Source organism: Mustela putorius, unplaced genomic scaffold (assembly GCF_011764305.1).
Source record: "Mustela putorius furo isolate JIRA1106 unplaced genomic scaffold, ASM1176430v1.1 tig00000487_pilon_pilon_pilon, whole genome shotgun sequence".
NCBI classification, from domain to species: domain Eukaryota; kingdom Metazoa; phylum Chordata; class Mammalia; order Carnivora; family Mustelidae; genus Mustela; species Mustela putorius.
In genome coordinates, this window is record NW_025421399.1 from 18,343 (window position 1) to 41,062 (window position 22,720).

At 41.2% G+C, this 22,720-nt stretch overlaps 1 protein-coding gene across 1 annotated transcript; it reads right to left on the minus strand.

Annotated features, from left to right (window-relative positions):
- Positions 1–14,908: 14,908 nt before the first annotated feature.
- KRT39 (keratin 39) lies at positions 14,909–21,857 on the minus strand. Its single transcript, XM_013062604.2, has 7 exons — positions 21,402–21,857; positions 20,052–20,134; positions 19,263–19,419; positions 18,461–18,622; positions 18,226–18,351; positions 16,519–16,739; positions 14,909–15,161 (listed from the first exon to the last, which is right to left on the minus strand). The coding sequence occupies exons 1-7, from the start codon at positions 21,855–21,857 to the stop codon at positions 14,909–14,911; spliced, it is 1,458 nt and encodes a 485-aa protein (XP_012918058.1).
- Positions 21,858–22,720: the final 863 nt, after the last annotated feature.

Sequence of the window (22,720 nt, forward strand, 5' to 3'; positions counted from 1 at the left end):
TCCATTGCTACTTAAACTCCATAGCCACACATAATTCGCGTTAAAAATCCCCCAATTTAATTAACATAATTATTTATTTTATTGAGAGTTCCCTTTAGAGGTGCCCTGGACTAGACCGATAAGATACAGCTCCTGCCTTCAAGCATCCTTCAGTCTATGGATATGAAGGTTTTGTTTTGCTTTGTGTTTTGCAGTCTGCACTGTCTGCGTCACCGCAGTCACTCTGCCAGTGACGCAGACTGTTATGTGAGGGTCTGTGCTGGGGGCGCTTAGGAGCAGTTACTGATCTCTACTCATTTAGATCCTGAATTCAGAGTTGCCAGATCTCAGGGAGACATGGGGCAGTTCAGCATTACCACCAACAAAGAAAGCCATGTTTCCCCGATGCTGGGATCTTTTCACCCAGTAGCGATGAGGTCATCCTCATTTGAGTGACAGACTTGTCATTCAGTCCCTCATCGTGGAGCTTGGGGAGAATGGGTTGGCCTATCCCATGATACTGGGAGTTCAGTCTCATCACTTATCATGTTTAAAAAAAAAGGAGGCCCATCCCCTCCCTTTTCCCAGTTTCCTTTTCCAGCTGCCACCAAACCTCTCTGAGCAGTTAAGAGGTGTTCCAGCCAGATAGCTTCTTAGAAAGGAGTGCCAGGACAATCTGAGCTAAGCCTGGCTTTAGACAGATCCCCAAGTCCTCCTGCCCTGCCTCTGGCAGGCCACCAGGCCTGTTGAGGTGATTTTGTTCATTTAAGGCTGCAGAAGACAAACAGATCCCCACCAGTGGGTGGGGAGTGCTAGTGTAAGACTGAAATGATTTCATTTTTTCCTCCTTTTTATCATCTTAGTCTGATGAACATGATAGGTAACAGATAAATCCCTCATACAAAGGTTGTTGTTGTCGCTGATAATCCTTGAATCAACCTGCACATTAGTTTCAGTGCTCATGGGGCGTTCCTTTCTTTGGCCATTTAAGGAGACGTTGTGAGTAACTGTGATGTTGGTTTGCTGAGACGTCATGTCATGCCTTTTGCTGAAGTCTGTCTTGGTAGCTTTTACCTCTAGTGCAGTGTGGTTCATGCTGCGACATGGTCAGTGTGTGGAGGGTTGTGGGAAGGTCCTTGTGCTCCAGGATTCTTTCCCACTTGACAGTTGTTGGTGCCTGAAATCCAACCATTTATTTGTTTGGTTCACCAAAATAATGCTTCCTGTTAAAAAAAGAAAAAAACAACACCTTACCGTATACTTGCTCTAAGGGATAGGAGTGGAGAGAGCAAGGGGGAATGGTGATGAGATGAAGTTGGATGCACACAGGTACTGGTATGTTCCAGGCTTTCCTGACCCTGAGTATTTTGATCTGAAACATAAGAGTTTCTTACAGAAAGATTTTAAGTGGGGGAGTGCCGTGCGATGCCTTGTGGAAAATGCTTGAGAGTAAGAATAAATGTGTAAGGGTCAGCTGGGAGGATTTTGGCCCTATCTAGAAGAGAGACAATGGTGGTTTACTCATTATGAGTATTATTATTATTTTGCAGAAGAATGATTTTAATGAAATACGTAAGGATATTTGAGGAGTAGCACAGCGGTGGTTTTCTGCCATGAAAAAGAAGATATTGTCATAAAATTCAGTTTATTTTTTATTCTTATGGTGTCCTCAGTACGCATGTGCTGCATTGACTTTTTCTACAGGCTTATATCATTAGCACAGTGTTGAGGATGCTGTCTTAGACCGTGAATGTTTGATACATGTCCTAATCAGTCTGCTTTTAGACAGAAAGTAGACCAATCATATAGGTGGCTAAAGTATCCTTTTGTTCAAGGCTCTTAACCTTTTTATGGACAAGTAAGTACTATGATGGAATCTCTGTTACAGCTAAAAGAATTTACACAGTAAAAGGAGATAGATTTGCCTGAGGTTGTCCAGTGTCAGTGGCACAGGGGCCCGGGGGCCATCCCCTACTTAATCACTGGCTGCAGATTTCATGCATGTATTTACCATGGCTTCATGTGCATTTATAGTATCTTTGCAAATTTATTACTAGGTTGCTCCTCTTAATATTTGTGGGTGATGTTCTTCTTACCTATTTTCTTGCTTATTTACTATTCATGGCTTGGCTTTTGGTTTGGGAAAATTGGATTTATTCTTTCTCTATTCTCTCCTTTCTTTTGGTTAGGAATGATTGTTTTTCCTTTTCTTTCCTTCTTCTTTCTTTATTTTTTTTTTTGTAAGATTTTATTTATTTACTTGAGAGAGAGAGAGCAAGCGGGAGAAAGAGCACAAGCAGGGGAAAGGGGCAGAGGAAGAGGGAAAGCAGACTCCCCATTGAGCAGGACTTGATCCCAGGATCCCAGGACCATGACCTGAGCTAAAGGCAGGCACTTCACTGACTGAGCCACCCAGGCACCCCAGGAATTATTGCTTTTTCTATGCTTCTAGTTTCCGTGCTCCTTTTAAAAATCATCCTGGGAGGTGCCTGGGTGGCTCAGTGGGTTAAGGCCTCTGCCTTCGGCTCAGGTCATGAACCCAGGGTCCTGGGATCGAGCCCTGCATCGGGCTCTCTGCTCAGCAGGGAGCCTGCTTCCTCCTCTCTCTCTGCTTGCCTCTCTGCCTACCTGTGATCTCTGTCTGTCAAATAAATAAATAAAATCTTTGAAAAAAAAAACTTTTAAAAATCACCCTGATGATGTTTTACCTTTTCCATATCTTTGTTACGGTGTGAATTAGTGGAAGGGACTTTGGCCTGGGGGTTAAAAACCCTGCTTTGCTACTAACACTCTAGGCAATCTTAACCTCTTGGTCTCAATTTCTTGGTCTCTATTTTCTTATCATTAAAGTGAGACTAACAATCTTTCCTGTAATTAATGGGGCTATTGTTGGGAGTGAATGAGTTAATGTACATACAACACCTGTATAATCTGTATGTAATATACATACATGAACTATGTAATGTGCATGCTATATGCACACAAACTATGTAATCTGTGTATAGTGTACCTCCATGAGCTGTGGAATTGGCATATAATGTGCTCATATGAACTTCATAATCTATAAGCTTCAGTGCACAGTTGAGGGTAGAGGGTAGTGATGTTGTAAACACTCCATGTCTACCCTCAGCCATGATCCCACAGGTCTTGAGAGAGAGAGGAGACCAGTGGGGTTGTCAGGAGGTCACAGGGGCTCAATAAAAAAGCCTTGCCTAACAGGTATACTTCTGTCCCTAGATGAACTCAGAAATAAACATTAATTGCAAGAGTTTACATTTTATAGATACAGTCCATGTGAAGGTTAGTCTACATTTATGCTGATGAATGTTTTAGTTAACAGCTTCAAGTTCAGAATTTGCTTCTGCCATCTGCTGCCAACCCCTCAGGCCTCAATTCCTACAAATGTGAACTGAGCTTAATACTCACTCTGATAGATAGGGGATATTGTGGACATTAAATTAGATTAGATAATTCATGTACTGCACCTAAAAAGTGCTCAGTGGTACTTATTAAAATGTGTGTGTATGTGTGCGTTTGTGTGTGTGTGTGTGTGTGTGTGTGTGTGTTAAGATAGTCTATTCTGGTCAGATAAAATAAGCCTTCATCACTCTCTGTTCTGGCTTTAGACAGTTTCCTGGGAAGTTATATATTTTTTATAGAATGCTCTAAACTTAGACACTATTTCAGTATCCTTGGTGTCTTTTAAATTCTCACATTTCAATTAATTATATCCCAATTTCTTTGTTTGGTGTATTTTATTCTTACTCCTACTGTGTTATCTGTTTAGAGTTATTTGTATTTTAGGATGGACACTTTTTGCACTCTGAGGAAGTTACCAGAACATTCTCTATCTTACGTTGTGTTATGATAACCGGGGCTTAAGGTAGCATGAAGCACAATGAACCAGTCTTACCGTTCTTCTAGGAAGGCTTAAATTTGTCCTGTTTCCTTTGAGCAAGTGAAAGCCATTCCTGGACACCTTTTGTTAGATCTCACTTCCATTCTTTCTTTCCATCTATGTCTCTCTCTCATTTCTCTCATGGACCATGACTCTTTCTCTCCCCTTTGTTTTCTCCATTCTCTCCCAGAGAGGAGAGATCAGAAGAGTGGCCAGATTGGCTGGAGGGACAGGATCATTCCAGCTAGTTGCCCTTTTTCTTTAACCCTGAAATCATAACAGTCAATTAGGGAATGAATTCTTGCAAAATGTATGTGGGTTAAAAAAAAAAAAAAGAAGATGGACTTTTGCATGACGGTTTCAAGTTCAGGGTGTGAGGTCACACAGTCTAGGATTTGAATACTGGTTCTTGACACTAAGTGTCCATGAGACTCTGGTAAGTTAAGAGTGTCTCTTGCCTGAGGCTCCTCAAAGATGAGTGGGTGTGTAGGAAATGCACATGAAGAACACTGAACACTTTGTTTGGCATATTGGAAGGACTCAGTAAATGTTAATTGTTGTTATTGTTGCTATAAAAAGGTGACCCCCAGAAGGCTATGGAGTATGTTTACCTCTTCAAACTATGAGTTAAGAGATGAGCATCACTTGTGTTCCCCGAGGCTTGAAGTGCAACATGGAACTTGACTGGTTGGTAGACTTAAACACTCATGACTTTGTTACCATATGCATCAAGCTGCAGTTTGGGTCTTCGTGCTTTATGGAGAGGAAATGACCCCTCTCTCTGGTTTTCTTTTGGTTTAGTTGTAGGAGAGTGTGACAGGCCAAATAATGTCCTCCCCCGCCCCCCAACATGTCTGTCTCCTAATATCTAGAACCTGTGAATATGTTATGGTATGTGGCAATGGGGAGTTAGTATTGCAGACAGAGTTAAGGTTGCTAATAAGCTGGCCTAAAAGTGGGGAGATAATCTTGAATGATTCAGGTGGGGCTGTCTTTAGAAGTAGAAGATGGAGGTAGAAGAAAGTCCACATCTGGGAAGGAATATGGTAAAGGCAGAGTGGGAATGATGAGGTTGCTGGCTTCAAAGGTGGAAGGAGAGCCCAAGCCAAGGAATGTGGGAGGCTAACCGAGGCAAGGAAACAGGTTCTTCTTCAGGACCTCCAGGAGGGAGCACAGTTCTGCCAACGCCGTGTTTGCGCTCAGTGGGACCTGTGTCAGACTTCTGAAATAAGATAATAAATTTGTGTTATTTTGAGCCATTCAGTTTGTGCTAATTTGTTTCAGTGGCAATAGCAGATTAACATAGCAAGTGTATGTGTGTGAGAGAGAGACAAATACAAATAGAAACTCTTGTGATGGATTTTTGCTGAAGATTAAATTAAGGTAAATAGAGTAGTTTCCATGTCATTTGTAAAATGTACATTTTTGTAGGTATCGTATGGATTTTTAATTGTTAGCAGAATAGCAGAGATAGTTGTAGAACTATTTAATAAACTCAACATTATCCAAATTACAGGCCTATTTTTAATTTGCAAGTTAATGTATATATCTCACAACATTAAAGCATTTAAACTTTTAAACATTTAAACATTTACTGAAATATTTCACAAATGATTTTTACTGAGAAGTCTAAAATTACAAAAACCAGGGGTTTTCTTGAAGAGCCAGGACATCCATGGGTACCATCATTAGGGTGGATGTGAATATTTGTTTTCTTTTAATTTTTTTTTAATTAATTAATTTATTTTTTTAAAATTTTTTTTAAATTTTTTTATTTATTTTTTTAAAATTTTTTTTTTATTTTTATTTTTTTTTTAAATTAAAAAAAAATTTTTTTTAAATGATCTGTGAATATTTGTTTTCAATTACACCCCAAAGCTATGTCCCACACGATCTCCTCATCTGGCCACAGCTCCCGAGCTCCTATGTGGACCTTCCTCTCAGACAGAGCTACCCGAACCACAGGTTTGTTTATCAGTAATTGCTGTTTACTGCACGGGCTTCATATCATTAATATGAAGAGGCGGGGCTGTAACTGCGGTGCTAGACGTGATGCCTGCAGTCCATTCCCACCAAGCATTCTGTTCTGTTTGTGTGAGCTGCAAATGACCTCTTGTCTTAGCTCACTGTGTGGCCACAAGAGCATACCTATCTTCCCCCTTCTTCCTTCTTATTTTGTCTGTGCCGCCCAGAATCTCCCCTGAATTTACCAGTCATAGCATCTTCTATTTTTACTATCTAAACCCAGTACATTTGATTTCACTTCTTAGAGCTACCCCCCAATAATTTGTAGCCTATATTAAAAGGGATTCGGGGGAGATTTTTGACATCCTTTCCTGTTACCCTATATCCTGTTAATCTCAGGGTCACAACCAGAAAGTCCTCTACAGCTTCAGCAGCTCATGACTGATGTTGAAGCTACAGGTCATCTGTTGGAAACATGGCTGATTGGCAGCTATTGTTTCAACCTTGAGCTCACCATGACTATGGACAGGGTTAGAAATGAGATCTGTGCTTTCCTGATGCTTCTCCAAATCAAGACCTCTTGGTTTTATGTCTAGTATAGAGCTGTGCCATTCTGTGCCCGTCCTCAAACAGTAAACCTCACATGAACTCAACCACCTAACTCCTGTATTTGGAATGAGATGAGCGGAAGTGCCATCTAGTTGGGCTATCTGTTCTCTGAGAAAGGGCTTCACTGGGTGACACTCCCTCATGCAGTCCCTGTGGTCTGAGTCTCTTCTTAAGCTGGTGGGTTCAAAAGCACCATTTTATTAGAGCACCAGAACCAAAGGGGTTCTCAGGAGCCCACTCACCTAATTCTTAGGTGCCAGGTGAATGAGCCAGAATACAAACTTAGTAATTTAACATTGAGAGATGATCCGTTCTGCAACCAGGAAATTCCCATCTGTGTTGTATCGGGGTATTAGAGAAAACAGATGGTGATATGGAAGCTGGTTGGTAAATACGGAACCAGAAGAGAGATGTGGGGTCTTAAGGAACTCGGCCTGAGGAACTGCCCTTACTCTCCGTGTGCTCATGTGATTTGCATGCAGCGTCACTCCTTCCTGGACTGGGCTGGGTACGAACATGTCGAGTTGCTTTTTGGATTCACCTTCTTCAGCACTCCATGACAAACACATTTCCTTAACAATTTGTGTCTTTGATTGGGCTACAGATAGATGGCTAAATCTGAGTGATTAGAACCAGGGCATTTAGAGCACAGAAGACACGAATTTGTTCAACTTGGCCATTACTCACTTGGTGCTGAGCAACTTAGTTAACTTCTGTAAGCCTTTTCACTTATTAGTGAAGTGGGAATAATAATAGTGTGGTAAGGTTGTTGTGAGGATTGAGCAAGGTAGTGCAGGTAAAGCACTTAGCACAGTGTCTGACGAGGAGCTTTCAACTTTTGGTTGACTGGAAGAAGCGTTACTTTCTACTTGTTCACCACAGGAGGCTCTGTGGCTTCTGCGTGGATCTCAGTGTTTTCATTACATGTTGATTGTTCCATGTTAACTGGGACAGGTGTTTTGGAGGCTTCCTGCTGCTTTCTCTATTGAGCCCATAACTAGACTTCAGGGAAACTGGGGTCAGAAGAGACAAAGGCAGCAGAATCTGTTCTCGGAGAAGGGCCACCAGTCCTATCTGGGCTGCCCTGTCATGTCCAATCTTCACAAAAGTGATCCTGTTTATAGGGCTGGCTTCATATTGTTCTCGCTCCTCCTCCTGGGCCATCGTCTTCCTGTTGGCTGCCAAAGAGTCTGAAAGTTGATATATTATGGGGAGGTCCTTTCCAGCTGAGATCCATAACATTCCAGAAAATTGAAGATTTGGGCCTGCATGCGGTGATCATTTCCCTAGGTATATGTATGTAAAAGCATCTTTTTATTTTTATTTATTTATTTATTTTTAGATTTTTTTAAAAAATTTATTTGACAGAGAAGAGGTCACAAGTAGGCAGAGAGGCAGGCAGAGACAGAGAGCAAAGCAGACTCCCCGGTGAGCAGAGAGCCCGATGTGGGGCTCGATCCCAGGACCTGAGCTAAAGGCAGAGGTTTAACACACTGAGCCACCCAGGCGCCCCTGTGTGTAAAAACATCTTAAATAGACATAATTTTTACTTTAAAAAATTAGTAAAAAAAAAAAAAAAGAAAAGAAAAAAGAAAAAAGAAAGGTTTCATGCTTAATCTGGTGCTCTCATTAAGTTATTGAGATGACTTGGCTTGACAGCGTCACTTGTCAGCTCCAGTGAAATACTTCCTTAGCTTGCGTGTGACTGTTTGGCAGTGGAATGTAAGTGTCTCAGAGCAACAGTGAAATCATACTCACAGTGTTACTGGGTGCCAGGCATGCCTAAGAGCTTTGCATGCATTCATTAATGTGATCCTCTCAACCCTATGAAGCCCCATTTTAAAGAGGAAGAAGTGGAGATACAGAGGTTCAGTAACTTGCCCAAGATCTCACAGTAGGTGGCAGGGCTGAAAATCAGACCCCTGGTCTGGCTTCACGAATCTGTTCTAAATCATCATGTGATTGTGTTTCTTGGCCTGAAGTGGCCAATGTTTTCTTCTGGCCCTTTCTTCCCTTCCTTCCTCCCTCTTTCTTTCTTTTCTTTTCTTTTTTTTTCTTTTCAGATTTTATTTGACAGAGAGAGGGACTATAAGCGGGGGGTGGGAGAGGGAGAAGTGGGCTTCCCACTGAGCAGGGAGCCCGCTGCGAGGCTCTATACCAGGCCCCCTGATCATGACCTGAGCCAAAGGCAGACGCTTAATGACTTAGCTCCCTAGGCGCCCTCTTCTGGCTCTTTCTAATGACATGGTAGGCAGGACTTGTTCTAAATTTTCACCTTAGTCTCCTTTTCTCCCTCAAGTTACAGTGTGCTCTTAAATGGGATATGATTTTTACTTGCCTTTCATTGTGAGGCTTTTCTCTGCACCCACAAATCTATGCTGGCGGCAGGAAGGTGGTCTCTCGGAGAGTGGCAGTGATGGAGGAGGGCACAGTTATGTTTTTCTGATTGGTTAGTGGCAAATGAGCTAACAAATATGAAAGAGAAGACCTTTCTATCCTTACATACAAGTTTGGGATAGGCAGTTCTCTGTAACCAGCAATATGTATTTGGAGAAATTCAGCCGAAAATGTGGTCTCTCTAGGTCTTCTGGTAGAGTTGTGTTGCTTCTCTAAGAGTCACAGATATCAAGTAGGTACATACTCTCAAGTAACTCTCAAGTACTTGCTGGGCCCATTGGACCACCACAATGAGCTATAAAGCAGAGGGTTTTACCCCTGGCTTAGAAGGCCTTTCTGATTTTTTTTTTTTTCTTTATAGAAAGACCCAAAGAAGGGAGCCACAAACCCGCTTCCTTTCTAGGAAATAGTAAGATAAACTTTAATCTCAGGTGTTTTTCTTCAGGTACCACCGATATGTCCACACCGATTTTTATGTTGTTCCAGACAGACAGGGAGGAGAGAGCAGAGGGGAGGGGTGGGAAGAGAAGAACGTATGTTCAGAAACTTTGCTACTGGTGACACCTGAACTGGAATACTTAGAAACATCATATAGAAACAGCATATTACATATTTTCCCATGTGCATATACGTGGTAGCCTGTGGCTTAAAAGCATCACATAAGAAAACCCTCCAAGTATAATGCGCAACCTGAAATGATCATTTGACTACATAAACCTTTCTAGTGTTGCCAAATAGGGTTGGTTGTTCACATTTGAACTGGGTGTGTGGGTTGTTCCCATGAAGCTTGTGAATCATTCATGAACACACCAGAGATTTTCTAGCTATCCAACCAGCCAAAGGATTCATTTCCTATAAAGGCATTGATTACAGTGTTGAAACAGTGCATTCCAGGCTTGCTTGCATTGATACTCAGCAGGGCATTGTGTCATGGGTACTGGTTGCCTCAGCCTACAAATTCTTCCTAGCGTGGATGGTGTTCTTCCCTTCTCTTCTGGGACACTTTCTGTTTCTCCTGAATTTTAATCTCTTTTCCCCCCTTCTTATTTGAAGAGGGCACTTGCTTTTAAAATGATTTTTATTATCCGAACTTGCATTTTAAATCAAAATGGACAGACTTAGTATAGATTTACTCAGGCAACAAGTAAGATACTTTTCTCCATCATTTGATAAATGGAAATTATGGGAATTAATAAGAAGAACATATAATCATTAGCTTCTAAAGAACTTAAATATCTTATTAATAGCATCTAATTGCCTTTTTAAAAAGACATCAGAGAAAGAAGGAACTGAAGGGTGTTATCTCTAGTGTTATTTCCTATTTACACAGAAGGCAAGACCTAATAAGGCGAGTAACATTAGGGATTGTAAGTGAAGTTGAAGATATTAGATCAGAAAAATCTCTGGGCCTACAGCAGAGAAGTCAAATGATGCCCCTAAGGACTAGAATGGAAGGTCACTCCCTGCTGGTCCAAGGTTGTTTTCTATCAACCCAAGTTTCAGCACTATCTACTCCAGATGTGGGGAATGAGAAGTAGAAGAAAGAACACTGGGTTCTCTCACTGACTGTGTAGTCATGGACCAATCCCCTTTCTCTCTGGGCCCCCGTTTCTCCACCTCTGATATGGAAAAAACTATTAGATGCCATCAAAAATCTTTCTAATTTTCAGAGAGTTATAGGCACTCCCATGTTCATTGAGGCATTATTCACAATAGCTAAGAGGTGGAAACAATCAAAATGGATTTTTTGATGATGAATGGATAAAAAAGAATGTGATATATATATATATATATATATATACACACACACACACACATACATATATGTATATGTATACATATGTTTATGTGTGTACACACATACACATGTAATGGAATATTATTCAGAATGTAAGAAGAAGAACATCTTGCAGTAAGTGACAACATAAATGAAGCTTGAAGACATTATAGTAGTGAAATAAGTCAATCACAGAAAAACAAATAATGCATAATTCCATTTATATGAGATATGATATGATTCCACTTACATGGTACATGGGATATATCTAAAATAATCAACTCATAGAAGCAAAACATAGAAAGGTAGTTGCTATGGAAGGAGGTTGCTTGGGGGAGGGTAAAGGGAAAATTGCTAATCAAAGGGTAAAAAAAAAATAAAATGAGTTCTAGAGATCTGCTGGACAACATTGTGTCTATAGCTAATTGTTCATTTAATTATCTGTTAAAAGACTAAATCTCATGTTAAGCATTCTTACCACAGTTAAAAAGTTAAAGTTAGGTGTGCCTGGGTGGCTCAGTGGGTTAAGCCTCTGCCTTTGGCTCAGGTCATGATCTCAGGGTCCTGGGATCGAGCCCTGCATTGGGCTCTCTGCTTGGCGGGGAGTCTGCTTCCCCCTCTCTCTGTCTGCTTCTCTGCCTACTTGTGATCTCTGTCTGTCAAATAAATAAATAAAAAATCTTAAAAAAAAGTTAAAGTTAAAAATAAAGTTTAAATTTAAAAATTTAAGTTTTGAAAGTTAAAAAATAAATCTCAGTCTATGAATTTAGAGATAAAAAGACTATATAGACTATTTATAGACTATTTAAGACTATTTATAGACTAATGCTAATACCATAGACTCCTTGGATGGTCTCTCACTAGAATCAGAGACAAGCAAGCTAGGAAATAGTTCTTTGAAGAGTTGAAAAAATAATCTCTTGCTACTGTGAATTCTTTCCATTCTTGGAGACTGATTACAGAATGTATCTGGTGCTATTTTAACCCTATTAAGGAAATCAAAGTACTTAACATTCAATCTTATTATTTTGTGACACTGGGTGATAGTCACACAATACTCAGTATTCACACAATATTGTGTGATAGTCATTGAACCACTCTATCCATTAGTTCCTCTATCTACTAAATGGAAATATTAGGGGTAGCTCCTTCATGGTAGTAAGGATTAAATGAATTAGTTATTAAATGAGTTACTTACTAGATTTTAATAACCCTACTTCATAAATAGGTCGATGGATATGTAGGGTAGGAATTGTCTGCAAGTGTGGTCATCTATCAAGCTAGTGTCAAAACCTAAAAGATAATTCCCTAAGACAGTAGGTCATCCAGATCTTTAAAGCAAAAGGCATTTGTCAGTTAACAAGCAGTGGCTTTTATAATTCAGCACGCATGCTTCAAGTGAGAATCTTTTAAAATTTGGATGCCTAGGTCCCACACCTGGAGATGCTGATGCAGGATGTCTACAGTATGGCCAAATAATCTAAATTTTATAGGTTCCTTGGGATTTTGGATATAAGTGGTTTCTGAGTCAACTAGAGAAATCCTGGTGGCAAGGAATGTAATGGGTTACCACTGACTAAACTCTTGAGGAAAAATTTTCAGGCCACTTCTTCTGAGCAAGAATTGGTGGAGTTGATCATAGAGGATGAGGATGGAGAGGTTGTGAGCCATCTATAGGGACTAGGGGGGCAGTTAATGGTTGAGAGACAAAGGGGAAGAGAGAAGCATGGTTACCCCTGCATTTGGAAGTGTTTAAACCAGCTGTCATATATTAAGGTGAGGTCAACATGAAAAAAAGACAAAATCTAGAAAAAATATATTCTTAAACCTCCTTTGTTGGGAAATATAATTGCAGACCACCAAATGGGTTTTGATACTCTTTCCTGCTCTGAGACAGGTTCTACCAATCAAAAGGCCATCTTGCTCTTGGAGTCAATCCTTCTTAAAATTATGTCTTACTAGGACTTTATAGACTTCCAGAGAAAGGAACCTGGCATTATATTGCCTTACAGGACTGGGATTCACAGTCTTTTTGGTTTCAAATATCTATAATTCAGCCTAGGATGTATGAGTGTGAGCTTGGCACATGGGATGGGATAGCCTTGAGTGGAGTGGGAGGAAGAGATCCTATTTTGGGAATAAATTAAGAATGGCATTGCCATATCAACCCAAGGTTAGCCTGAATCCATCGAGGTTCCTAAACCCTGAATCCTGTTGGAATCAAAACTCAGAGCAGACTGAGCAACTCTGGCTTCTCACCAACTGGTTTCTCAGTTAGTGTTGATAGTACATATGGGGTCCACTGGGGACCATCACTGAACCAGACACAAAGGAAGAAGTTTGTGAAATGACAAATGCCTGGTTCCAATTAGGGGACAAACCTCTCTTCTGCCTGGCCTTATACAGCTTACACAACCCTTTTAGTGTTATTATTCCATTTAATCTCTCCAGTGTGTGAGGACCTACATTGTGATGTCCCTTTTACTCAAGGTCATACACACAGACTGGGATGAGACTGTCTCCTAGGGCTTCTGAGGCAACCCCCTGCTCTTCCCACACTTCATCCTTCAGTCTGAGAGTATGCTGTGAAGTGCTACCAGGGGTAATCTGGGCATTCAGATGGGAAAGAAGTTATTGGGAGGAAGGAGATCACTCTGAGAGTTTTCCATTCCTCTTGCTCAGTATAAGTTGCTACTTGTATGGAGGAAGTGGCTGCTGAGCTCTGAGTTAAATTATGCTTCTGTTTTTGCTGTGGGCACTAGCTATCAGCTGATATCTGATATAGACCTGAAGATTCAGAAATGCCTTACTGAGTAGAATTGCAGGCTTGATGACAGGAAGATCTTGTTCTGTTCTTTTTTCACCGCTCAAAGCCGGGCACTATTAAAACTCCCCAAATCATGAGTGGATAACTACATTTATGGAGAAAGAATTTTGACATGGGATAATAACACAGTTAAGTCTAGGGCTGTAGTTAAAGGCAAAGCTTATGTAAAAATAACATTTGCATCATGCTCTTCAGTGTACCAAGTATATGACATAAACAATTTCATTTGATCTACGCAGCAAACCTGTCAAGTAGCCATGGTCCTCTTAACAAATAAGAAAATTAAGTTTGATAAAGGCTAAAGGTTTTGCCCAGGGTCCCAAGAGACTAGTTTAGGACTTCAGGTCTTTTGGCTCCACATCCTGTATTTGATTTGTAATTATTTATGAAAACTTCTGAAAATGTCAAATATTTTGTAGGGATTGACTGAAACCCTCTGTGACCCTACTTATGAGAAGCTCTGATAATGGCTGGTACATACATGGTATCTTCTCACTTGAGACTGTCTTGTGCTCTGAAGCAGCAATTACTCAATGATTACTTTTCTGCAAAGTTTGTGGGATCAAGTCCATTTCTCTGTGATGGATAAATTGAAGGAGGAAGCTATGTTATGTTTTCATGGTCATCAGTCCCAGGGAGATGGAGGAACAGGATTATGGCGTGAGAGTTCCAGCTCCATGTTCCTTGCTAAACAGTCGGAAACAACTCCCATTCCCTATAGAGTGGAAAGAGAAACAGCAAACATTTAATAAAAGGATCCATAGTATTCCTTCAAAATGCTCTAGATTCACTCCCCACAACTCTTCCTGACTCTTGATGAAAATATTTGGAGAACCCAATGGTTACAAAGTTTTGAAGAACACGGACATCTTCAAAAATGCCTTGGGGAATATAAAGTATGTGCGTATGGTTAACAGACAGTCCAGTTCAACAGGAGTCAGACTCACAACTATTAAAGGAAACACAACATTAAAGATCTTTCCCCCTATTTATGCTATTCCTATATAGGCTTCTTTCTACAGCCAAGGAAGGATTTTAGGAGGGAAGATCGCAGCTTTTCGCCTCATGTACCATGGCCAAAACCAATCTTAGAACTTGTCTGACTGGATCAAGTGAGCAATATACGTAAACAAGATCTGAGTAAACAAGAGAGAAACCTGCCTATCACCTGTGGAGTCAAGTAATGTAGGGCACCTTCCTGGGCACTTATAAATCAGTGCCCGTCTCTCAGAGAAATGGGTGATGTGCTTCCCAAGCAATGTCATTTGTTATCCTGTTGATAGTGGCAACTTAGGGAAGGATCAGAATGCAAGGTATTCTATCTAGCAATGTAGACCCACTGTGGTAGTAAGAAACTAGGTACCTTAAGGGGCTGGGGACTTTTTAAGCCTTTCTGGTAGGAGCAAGTATTGGCCTTTCTTTCATGAATGAGGGTCATTTTCATCACCTTGGGATGTTAGACTCTGACAGTTCTGATGATGAAGCAAGGCTGCACATGCTCGTGAGAAGAAATGATTTTGCCATCCTGAATCTCCTGAGTGATGGTGCAGATTTTAACCAGTATTCGGGGCAGGCATCTGTAGGCACAGCAGGGCCCGTGTGTCCAGTGGGAAGTTGAGGGTGATGCATTGTCAACTGAGGCTGTGCATTCCATGGCACTGGCCTTACTGGAAGGCTCACATTTGGTGGTGCATGGGCTACAGGGAAGCCTAGAAAAAACAGAATTTTACCTGTGACTGAGGGAAGATAACGATGGTGATGGAGTGGTGTCAACATGGGCCACTCAAAACAAGGACTCCCAAAAGCTTATTCATTCATTTTGTCCTATCATTAGTGAAAGAAGAAGAATGAAAGCAGATCCATGGGGAAGCAGCATCCTTAGTTTGGAAGCATTAGATTACGTAAGCTGCCATTATGCACAATGCCATTGCCTTGTGGAAGAACACCATGCCAGGAGCTAACGACCAGGGTGCAGCCCAGCTCTGTCATTTACCAGCTGGTGACCTCAGATAAGTCAGTGAAGCCTCCCGAGCTTTAGTTCTTCATCTCCAGGCTGGGTATAATGGGAGCTAAATTTACAGGGTCAGTAGGGATACGGGACAAGCTGAGGGGCTTATTATTTGAGGACAAGAAGTTAGTCAGATATTTTTCTTATCAGAGAGTCACAATATTACTGGTGGCCCGAGCCCCATCTATGGAAGAGTCCTCAGTCTTTATCAAGAAGCTTCAAAGTGCCTTTGGGTGTATTTAAATGAAACTTTACAGAATTGGAGTTGGAAGCAGTTAACAGAGCTCTTTATAGAAAGCATCATCTTTCTTTGATGATTCAAGGCACTTTGGTGCCTTGTAGCTCCTCATAGGGACTAGCTATGGCTAACCTTATGCTAGTATAATGTGGCAGTTAAAATGTGCAAGTTAAAAGAATGCTGGGAACAGAATTCAGTGGTTATTTTGGGGAAGAAGGTTTCTGTAACAATTTTAACAGAGTCTGCACCTGGGGCGTTCATTTGGAAGGAGCTGCTTCCTCTGAAGAGGTTGTGCTCTATCTAGGTCAGTTCCTTATGAGTTGTTTGGCTTCTTATTGAAAAACCTTACAATTTCTACTTTAAAAAAAGATGCTAAAATACATATCTACATGCTGCTGTTGGCATCAAGGACGAATGGCTGGACAGGGATGGGCATTTCAGCTTGAGCAGAATGTTCCGCCAAACGGAACAGGGTCATCCTATTCAATCTCATGAAAGTTCATCGCAGTGGGGGAAAATCTGTAAGTGGCCAGGAATATTTGAATATTTGGGAAAACCATTTTTTCCCTTGTACTTAAAAAATCTCAACATATAAGCAATTAACCTGGCACACTGGCTCTTCAGAATGACTCAGCTCAGCTAAGGCCTCAAGTTTGGACCAGGTTACAATTGTAGGTCTCGGAACAGCACAGCTTGAGACCATGTGTCGCAAGTTCCCATCATTGGCAAGAAGATCAAAGCTCACGCCCCCTGTTGCCAGTGGCAGTAACACATGTAGGTGAGCATATTTTCTAGTAGGAGCTGTTTTTATTTTACTTACTTGACATCTGAACTCTCCAGAAGGCTGCGGTATGTGGCAATCTCACATTCCAGCCGGGACTTGACATCCAGCAGAATTTCGTATTCTTGGTTCTGTCTCTCCAGGGCACACCGGATGTCTGCCAGCTGAGCCTCCACATTATCGATCAGACACTGGATCTGGGCCAGTAAGGCTGTATATCGGGCCTCTGTCTCCACCAGGATGCATTCCTGGGAATCTCTCTGCCACGGAGGAGGAAAGTAGGATTTATAACGATGACTTGTTGGAGCCTAGGTCACTTGTAAACTGCATCATTTTAAACAATGGTTTCTTTGGGGCAGGTACTAATGAATCTCCAACCCTCTTATTACTTCCTAACCAAATAAATCCCAAACCAAAATTATCAACTATGCTAAAGCTCACTTCCCTTTATACTCTTAACTTATTTTTGCCCTCTTTTAAGTATTTACTTCTTTCTTAATCACCTGATAATATCCTACCACACTCTCCTACCTGTGAGACAAAAAAGTATTCCAATTTATTTTACACCTGGGCTATGAGAACCTGTTACTATGGCACCTCATTCTATGAATATTTATACCTTAAAGAAGTCAGCAGCATCTAACGCAGCATATCTAAAACATGAGAGTTGAAACTTTGATGATTAAAGTTCTTTCCTGCTTCGTCATTCTGTAAGTCTACGGACAATGGAATTTTAGGTTTGAATAACCTATCATTTCCATGGTTTTCCCAATTTTTAGAGAGGAGAAGACTGAGGTTCAAGGGGTTAAGTGAGTTGTCCATGGTCACATGATTAGCTGGTGACAAAACCAACTTTGGGGCAGGCTCTTCCAAGTACCCTTCATATCAGAGCCATTTAAATAACTCCTTACAGGGCGCCTGGTTGGCTCAATGGGCTAAGCCTTTGCCTTTGGCTCAGGTCATGATCTCAGGGTCCTGGGATCGAGTCTTGCATCAGGCTCTCTGCTCAGTGGGAAGCCTGCTTCCCTCTCTCTCTCTGCCTGCCTACTTGTGATCTCTCTCTCTCTCTCTGTCAAATAAATAAATAAATAACTGCTTACTTCAGAGAGGCAGTAAAATGAAACAGAAGTGGTTCCAGCTTTGGAACCTGAATTCCGTTCAGACTTCATTTCTTTTGTGACCTTTAACAAGTTACTTAATGCCTCAGGATCTCAGTGTCTCCATCTCTATAAAATAGGCAAGATGGAACTCACCTGGGATCTGGCTTGGGAAAATCACTTTAGCTGCCTGAGGCTCAGCTGTAAAATTGGCTCAATAATTATGCTACCTCCTTTATAAGATTATTTTATAAATTTGATAGTTTTTAAAAATGTTTTGCATGTAATAAAATGCCCTCTTAATGTTTCCCAAAGTGTATTCCATAGATCATTATTGCCATGAGAGGATCTTAAAAAAGGGGGTCCAGAGCCAAATAAGTCTGGAAAGCTGAGTACCATATATCTCCTTCTGGGAGAGCCATAGAGCATATTAGCTTATTAAAGGCCTGCAGGAAGGTACCCTGTTGAACCTGTGTTTACTCCAGCATTTCCCAGGCTTTTTGGACCACAGGCCCCTTTTTTGGCCATAGGCCCTTTAGCAAACAGAGGAACTTCTGAGGGACACAATTTGTGAAACATTACAACATGCAGGTGTCTGGGGTTTTTGCCATCACACTGCTGTATTAGGCTTGGTCAGCTTGCTGGGTACCATTCGGTGTTGAGCCTGCAGTTCAATCTCCAGAGCATTCACAGTGCGTCTCAGTCCAGTGACCTCCTTCAGGCAGCACTGCTGCTGTTCAGAGCTGGCCACCACCTGCTGGTTCAGCCCCTCCATCTGAAACACAAAGACCATGACTATTATGAAGGAAAACATGACTTTGATTAACGGACACCTGGAAATGCAATGTCAACTTTTTGGTTTTGACTTTTCTACCCTCCCCCACCTGCGTGTTGAACCACTGTTCCACTTCTCTGCGGTTTGTCTCCATGATGGACTCATACTGACATCTCATTTCTTGTAGAACCTGGTTTAGATCAACGGAAGGAGCAGCGGTCACTTCAATGTTGAGTCTGTCCCCAAGCTGGCTCTGTAAGGAATTTATTTCCTATGAAAAGAAAAAGAATGGGAGGTCACTTGGTGAACAGATGACACCCTTGTGTTCTTGTTTGTCTAATAGCAATGGTTTAGCTTAATTGTATCTGAAATATAGCTCACAATAAAGACATAGATGATTTATAGGTGCTATTGAGATGCCATAAAATGACTTCAGGCTAGTTCAGATATGACTCTGTGTTCAAATATGTAGAACATTAAAAGGAATCAATCAGCAAGATCAGAGTCTTAAAGAATTTAAATCATTTCCAGCGATGGGTAATGGTGAAGCAGCAGAGAGGTAGAATTTGTAATAAGAGACCATAGCCTCTATGACGCCAATATGGGCTTTTACTAATACAGACTTATAGAAATAGTGGCAGAAGTCTGTGTAGGGATCCTACAAACAGAGGAAAGCTGTGAGGACAGGAAAAGTGTTGCTTCCTTCTCTTGGAAAAGCGGGAAGGACAATGGAGGCCTCAGATACTGTGTTATAGGTGATGGATTCCCATGCTAGTAGTGGTAGGTACTGTCGGGGCTGAAAAGCAGAGTAGTATCTACTTTTTGGAGACACCTATTGCCCAGTTCAAGTCAAAGGAATTGCTGCTATTTTTAGAGGCTTAGCTTGTAATGACTCTTGGTTTTTCTCTAACCTCTCCATGGTTGTTTTTGAGGCAGAGGAGCTCCTCCTTCAGAGACTGGACTTGCACCTCCAGGTCGGCCTGGGCCAGGGTCAATGCATTGAGGATCTGCTGTAGGCCTTTGGCGTCTGCCTCCACCAGCTGGCGTATGGACATCTCAGCTTCATACCTTTAAAAATGAGACACAAAAAGAAAGGCAATATAATCAGATAGTGTAAATCAAGCCAAGAAGAACTCTCCTTCCGCATTTTCCTTTGGGTCTTTCATTTAGTATATTTCTGTGTCAGTTTTATTCTCGTTAGAGGTGAGACCACTTGATAAATATCACACATAATTATTATTCCTTAATCAGTTTGCTGGGATGAGGCTATATTGCTATTCTTTGAGATAAGGAAATTTATCCTCTTTCTCCTGCTCCAAGAGGCAATGCAGTAGATGGAGAAAGAGCAGTGGATGAGGAGTTAGAAAACTTGGAGGCATGTTTTAGCTATTTCTTGTGCTAGCTGTATGTCTTTGGATGTGACAGACCCCCCCCCCCCCAAACCACAGTTTTCTCAACGTAATCAAGGCAACTATTTATTAACCCATTTTCCTGAATTACTGTGCAGGTGATCAGATGGGTTCATATGTTAGAATCTCCAAGTACTGTTTCCATTTATCGAATGTGAAGGTTTTCCCTGGGCTCGTGCTGGTATGGTGTGGAGCAGGAGGTTTAGCAGATTTGGGGATAATCTTCTCAGGAGTGTATGGAGTCAGAGGCGGGTGAATTCTGCCGCGAATGACAGTGCTGGGTGGGCTTACTTGGCTCTCATGTCATCAGCAGCCAGTTTGGTGTTGTCAATTTGTGAGACCAGTCTGGAATTCTCAGCCTTGGTGCACAAGATCTAGAATTATGAAATTGTACACACAAATTAGACAAACACCAGGATCTCCTTCTTTAAAAACCAATGGCTTGTGTGTATTGCAATTAACAGTGGGTGGCGGGGAGTTAGGCTTTTCATAGCTATGCTTAGGAAGTTTGGGAAGCTTTGGAAAGTCTGAGTTTTTTTTTTTTTTTAAGATTTTATTTATTTGACAGAGACACACAGAGAGGGAACACAGCAGGGGGAGTGGGAGAAGGAGAAGCAGGCTTGCCGCAGAGTGGGGAGCCCGATGGGGGGCTCGATCCCAGGATGCTGGGATCAGGACCTGAGCTGAAAGCAGACGCTTAACGACTAAGTCACCTAGGCACCCCAGGAAAGTCCGAGTTTTTGTTATTTTCCTAAGAAATCAGCAAAACCCACACCAATAAAAATTTCTGTATATGTTTTACCATTAAATTATAAAATCTGGGGTGCCTGGGTGGCTCAGTGGGCTAAAGCCTCTGCCTTCGGCTCAGGTCATGATCTCAGACTCCTGGGATTGAGCCCCGCATCGGACTCTCTGCTCAGGGAGCCTGCTTCCTCCCCCACGCCTGCCTCTCTGCATACTTGTAATTTCTGTCTAATAAATAAATAAAATCTTAAAAAAATAATATAAAATCTGCCCTTGATTTGCATCCTCTGGAATGTAACCACCATGAGGGCAAGGACTTTTTAGCACACGAATATTTTCCTAGAGCCTGGAGTAATGTCTGCTGTGTTGGTGGTGGTGTTCGGTAAACACTTGTTGAAGAAATAAAATGGAATAAATCTGGCATGGAAAGTAACAGCAACACATTGCTCTGATTAGGAGATAGGCTTGGTGTTGGAAGAAACCACTGAAATAATTTGGAGATAATGAAATGAGCATAAAAGGGGGAAACAGTGGTGATGGCAAAATGGTTAAAACATATAATAATTCCTAAACATTTGGGAGCTTGTTAAAACAAAATGCCCTTTCTCATATCCCTGTTTTCTTATTTTTGCTAAAGAAATGACAGCAATAGGTTGTTGACACATTTTGACACATGTTGACACACTTCTGACACAGCAGAATGTATCTCTGGAAGATGAACAAATATAAAACTCTGAATATTGCCTCCAGATGACAATTCCATTCAAGAGATTCTCTTATTCTACAAAATATTTTTTCCAACATAAGATGAACTAAAAATATTAAGGGTTAGCAAATGGCTATTGCTTGGAGAGTGTCATGACTCAACCCAATTATACACATTCCTAAGAATCTTACCTTTCTCTGGAGCTCCTCTATGGTAGCATAGTAGGACACGTAGTCAGGACATACAACACAGAGCTCTTTGTTACACTCCTCCTGGATTTTGCACTCCAGTTCAGCATTCTCTTGTTCCAAGATCCGCACCTTCTCAAGGTAGTTAGCAAGGCGCTCATTCAAGATTTGCATGGTCTCTTTCTCATGGCTGTTGATGCCTTCACCACACCAGCCACAATCATCCAGAAGGGGACAGGCATTGAAGTTGCTTATTAAGCAGATGGGTGTGAAATAAAAGCAAGGAGTGGGCCTGGCAGTCCTCGGAACATGGCTAACTTGTTGGCAGCTGTTGGCTTCAAGACCGTCATGTTGGCAGCTGGCGTTAGAAGAAATGGTCCGAAAATTTGTAATCCTAGAGCAGTTTTGGTGTGGCGTTGAACAAGAAATCATTGTTGTTGTACAACCATTGGTTTCCATAGTGTGTACCCAGTTTTGGTTTATTTTAGTCCGTGGTCCAGATGGAAAGCTCAAGGAACCTCGACTGTGTCTGATTTCCAAGCTTCTCGGCTATTTCCTCTTTGAAGTGCTTATATAGCCTTTGCTCTAGGTGGGGTCACAGCTGACAGGATGTTTTCCTTTCTAATGTTTATATCAAATCCCATAGGAACATCTCATTAGTCTGCTTTTTACTTGCCTGAGAAGAGTTACTTGTCTCATAAAAATGTGCATTGAGGCTGTTACTAAGTTATGACCCATCACAACTACTACTTGTCATTGGATCCAGAGCTTCACATGAAGTCTTCAAAAGGAACTGTCGTCACAGTTCTAACAGCATCCATTATTAAGTAGGTGTGAGTATATTAAGTTCATTAAATCCTTATTGACCTCTCCACCTGGCATTAAGCTTGAATCGGGAATGAGTTCATCCTTCTTTTCCTTTCTTCTCTAGGAAAGGGAATCTATTAATATCTAATAATCATTGGAGAACTCAGAAATCAGTGTTTTATTTTATTCTGCCCCACTGATTTTCCCATTTTCATTGTTCAGACATTGTGAGTATGGGTTAAATTGTTAGTTTTAAATAAGACACTACTTAAAGGTGATTGTTAGATTCCCGTTTCAGTTTTCCAGGTAGGGTTTGATTGCTAAAAAGAAATTTCTTGGAAATTTTATGACATTTTATGACATTTCTAGCGCTCAGTGTTTGCTTGTAGAATTATGTTAGCTAAAAATTTATCATGGTGTTGACTTATGTTTGCTGTTTAAACATGATCAGTTGAAAGGCATGTGTTTTCTTTCTCAGGAATACTTTCTCAGCATTTTCTGAAGAAAGTTATTTG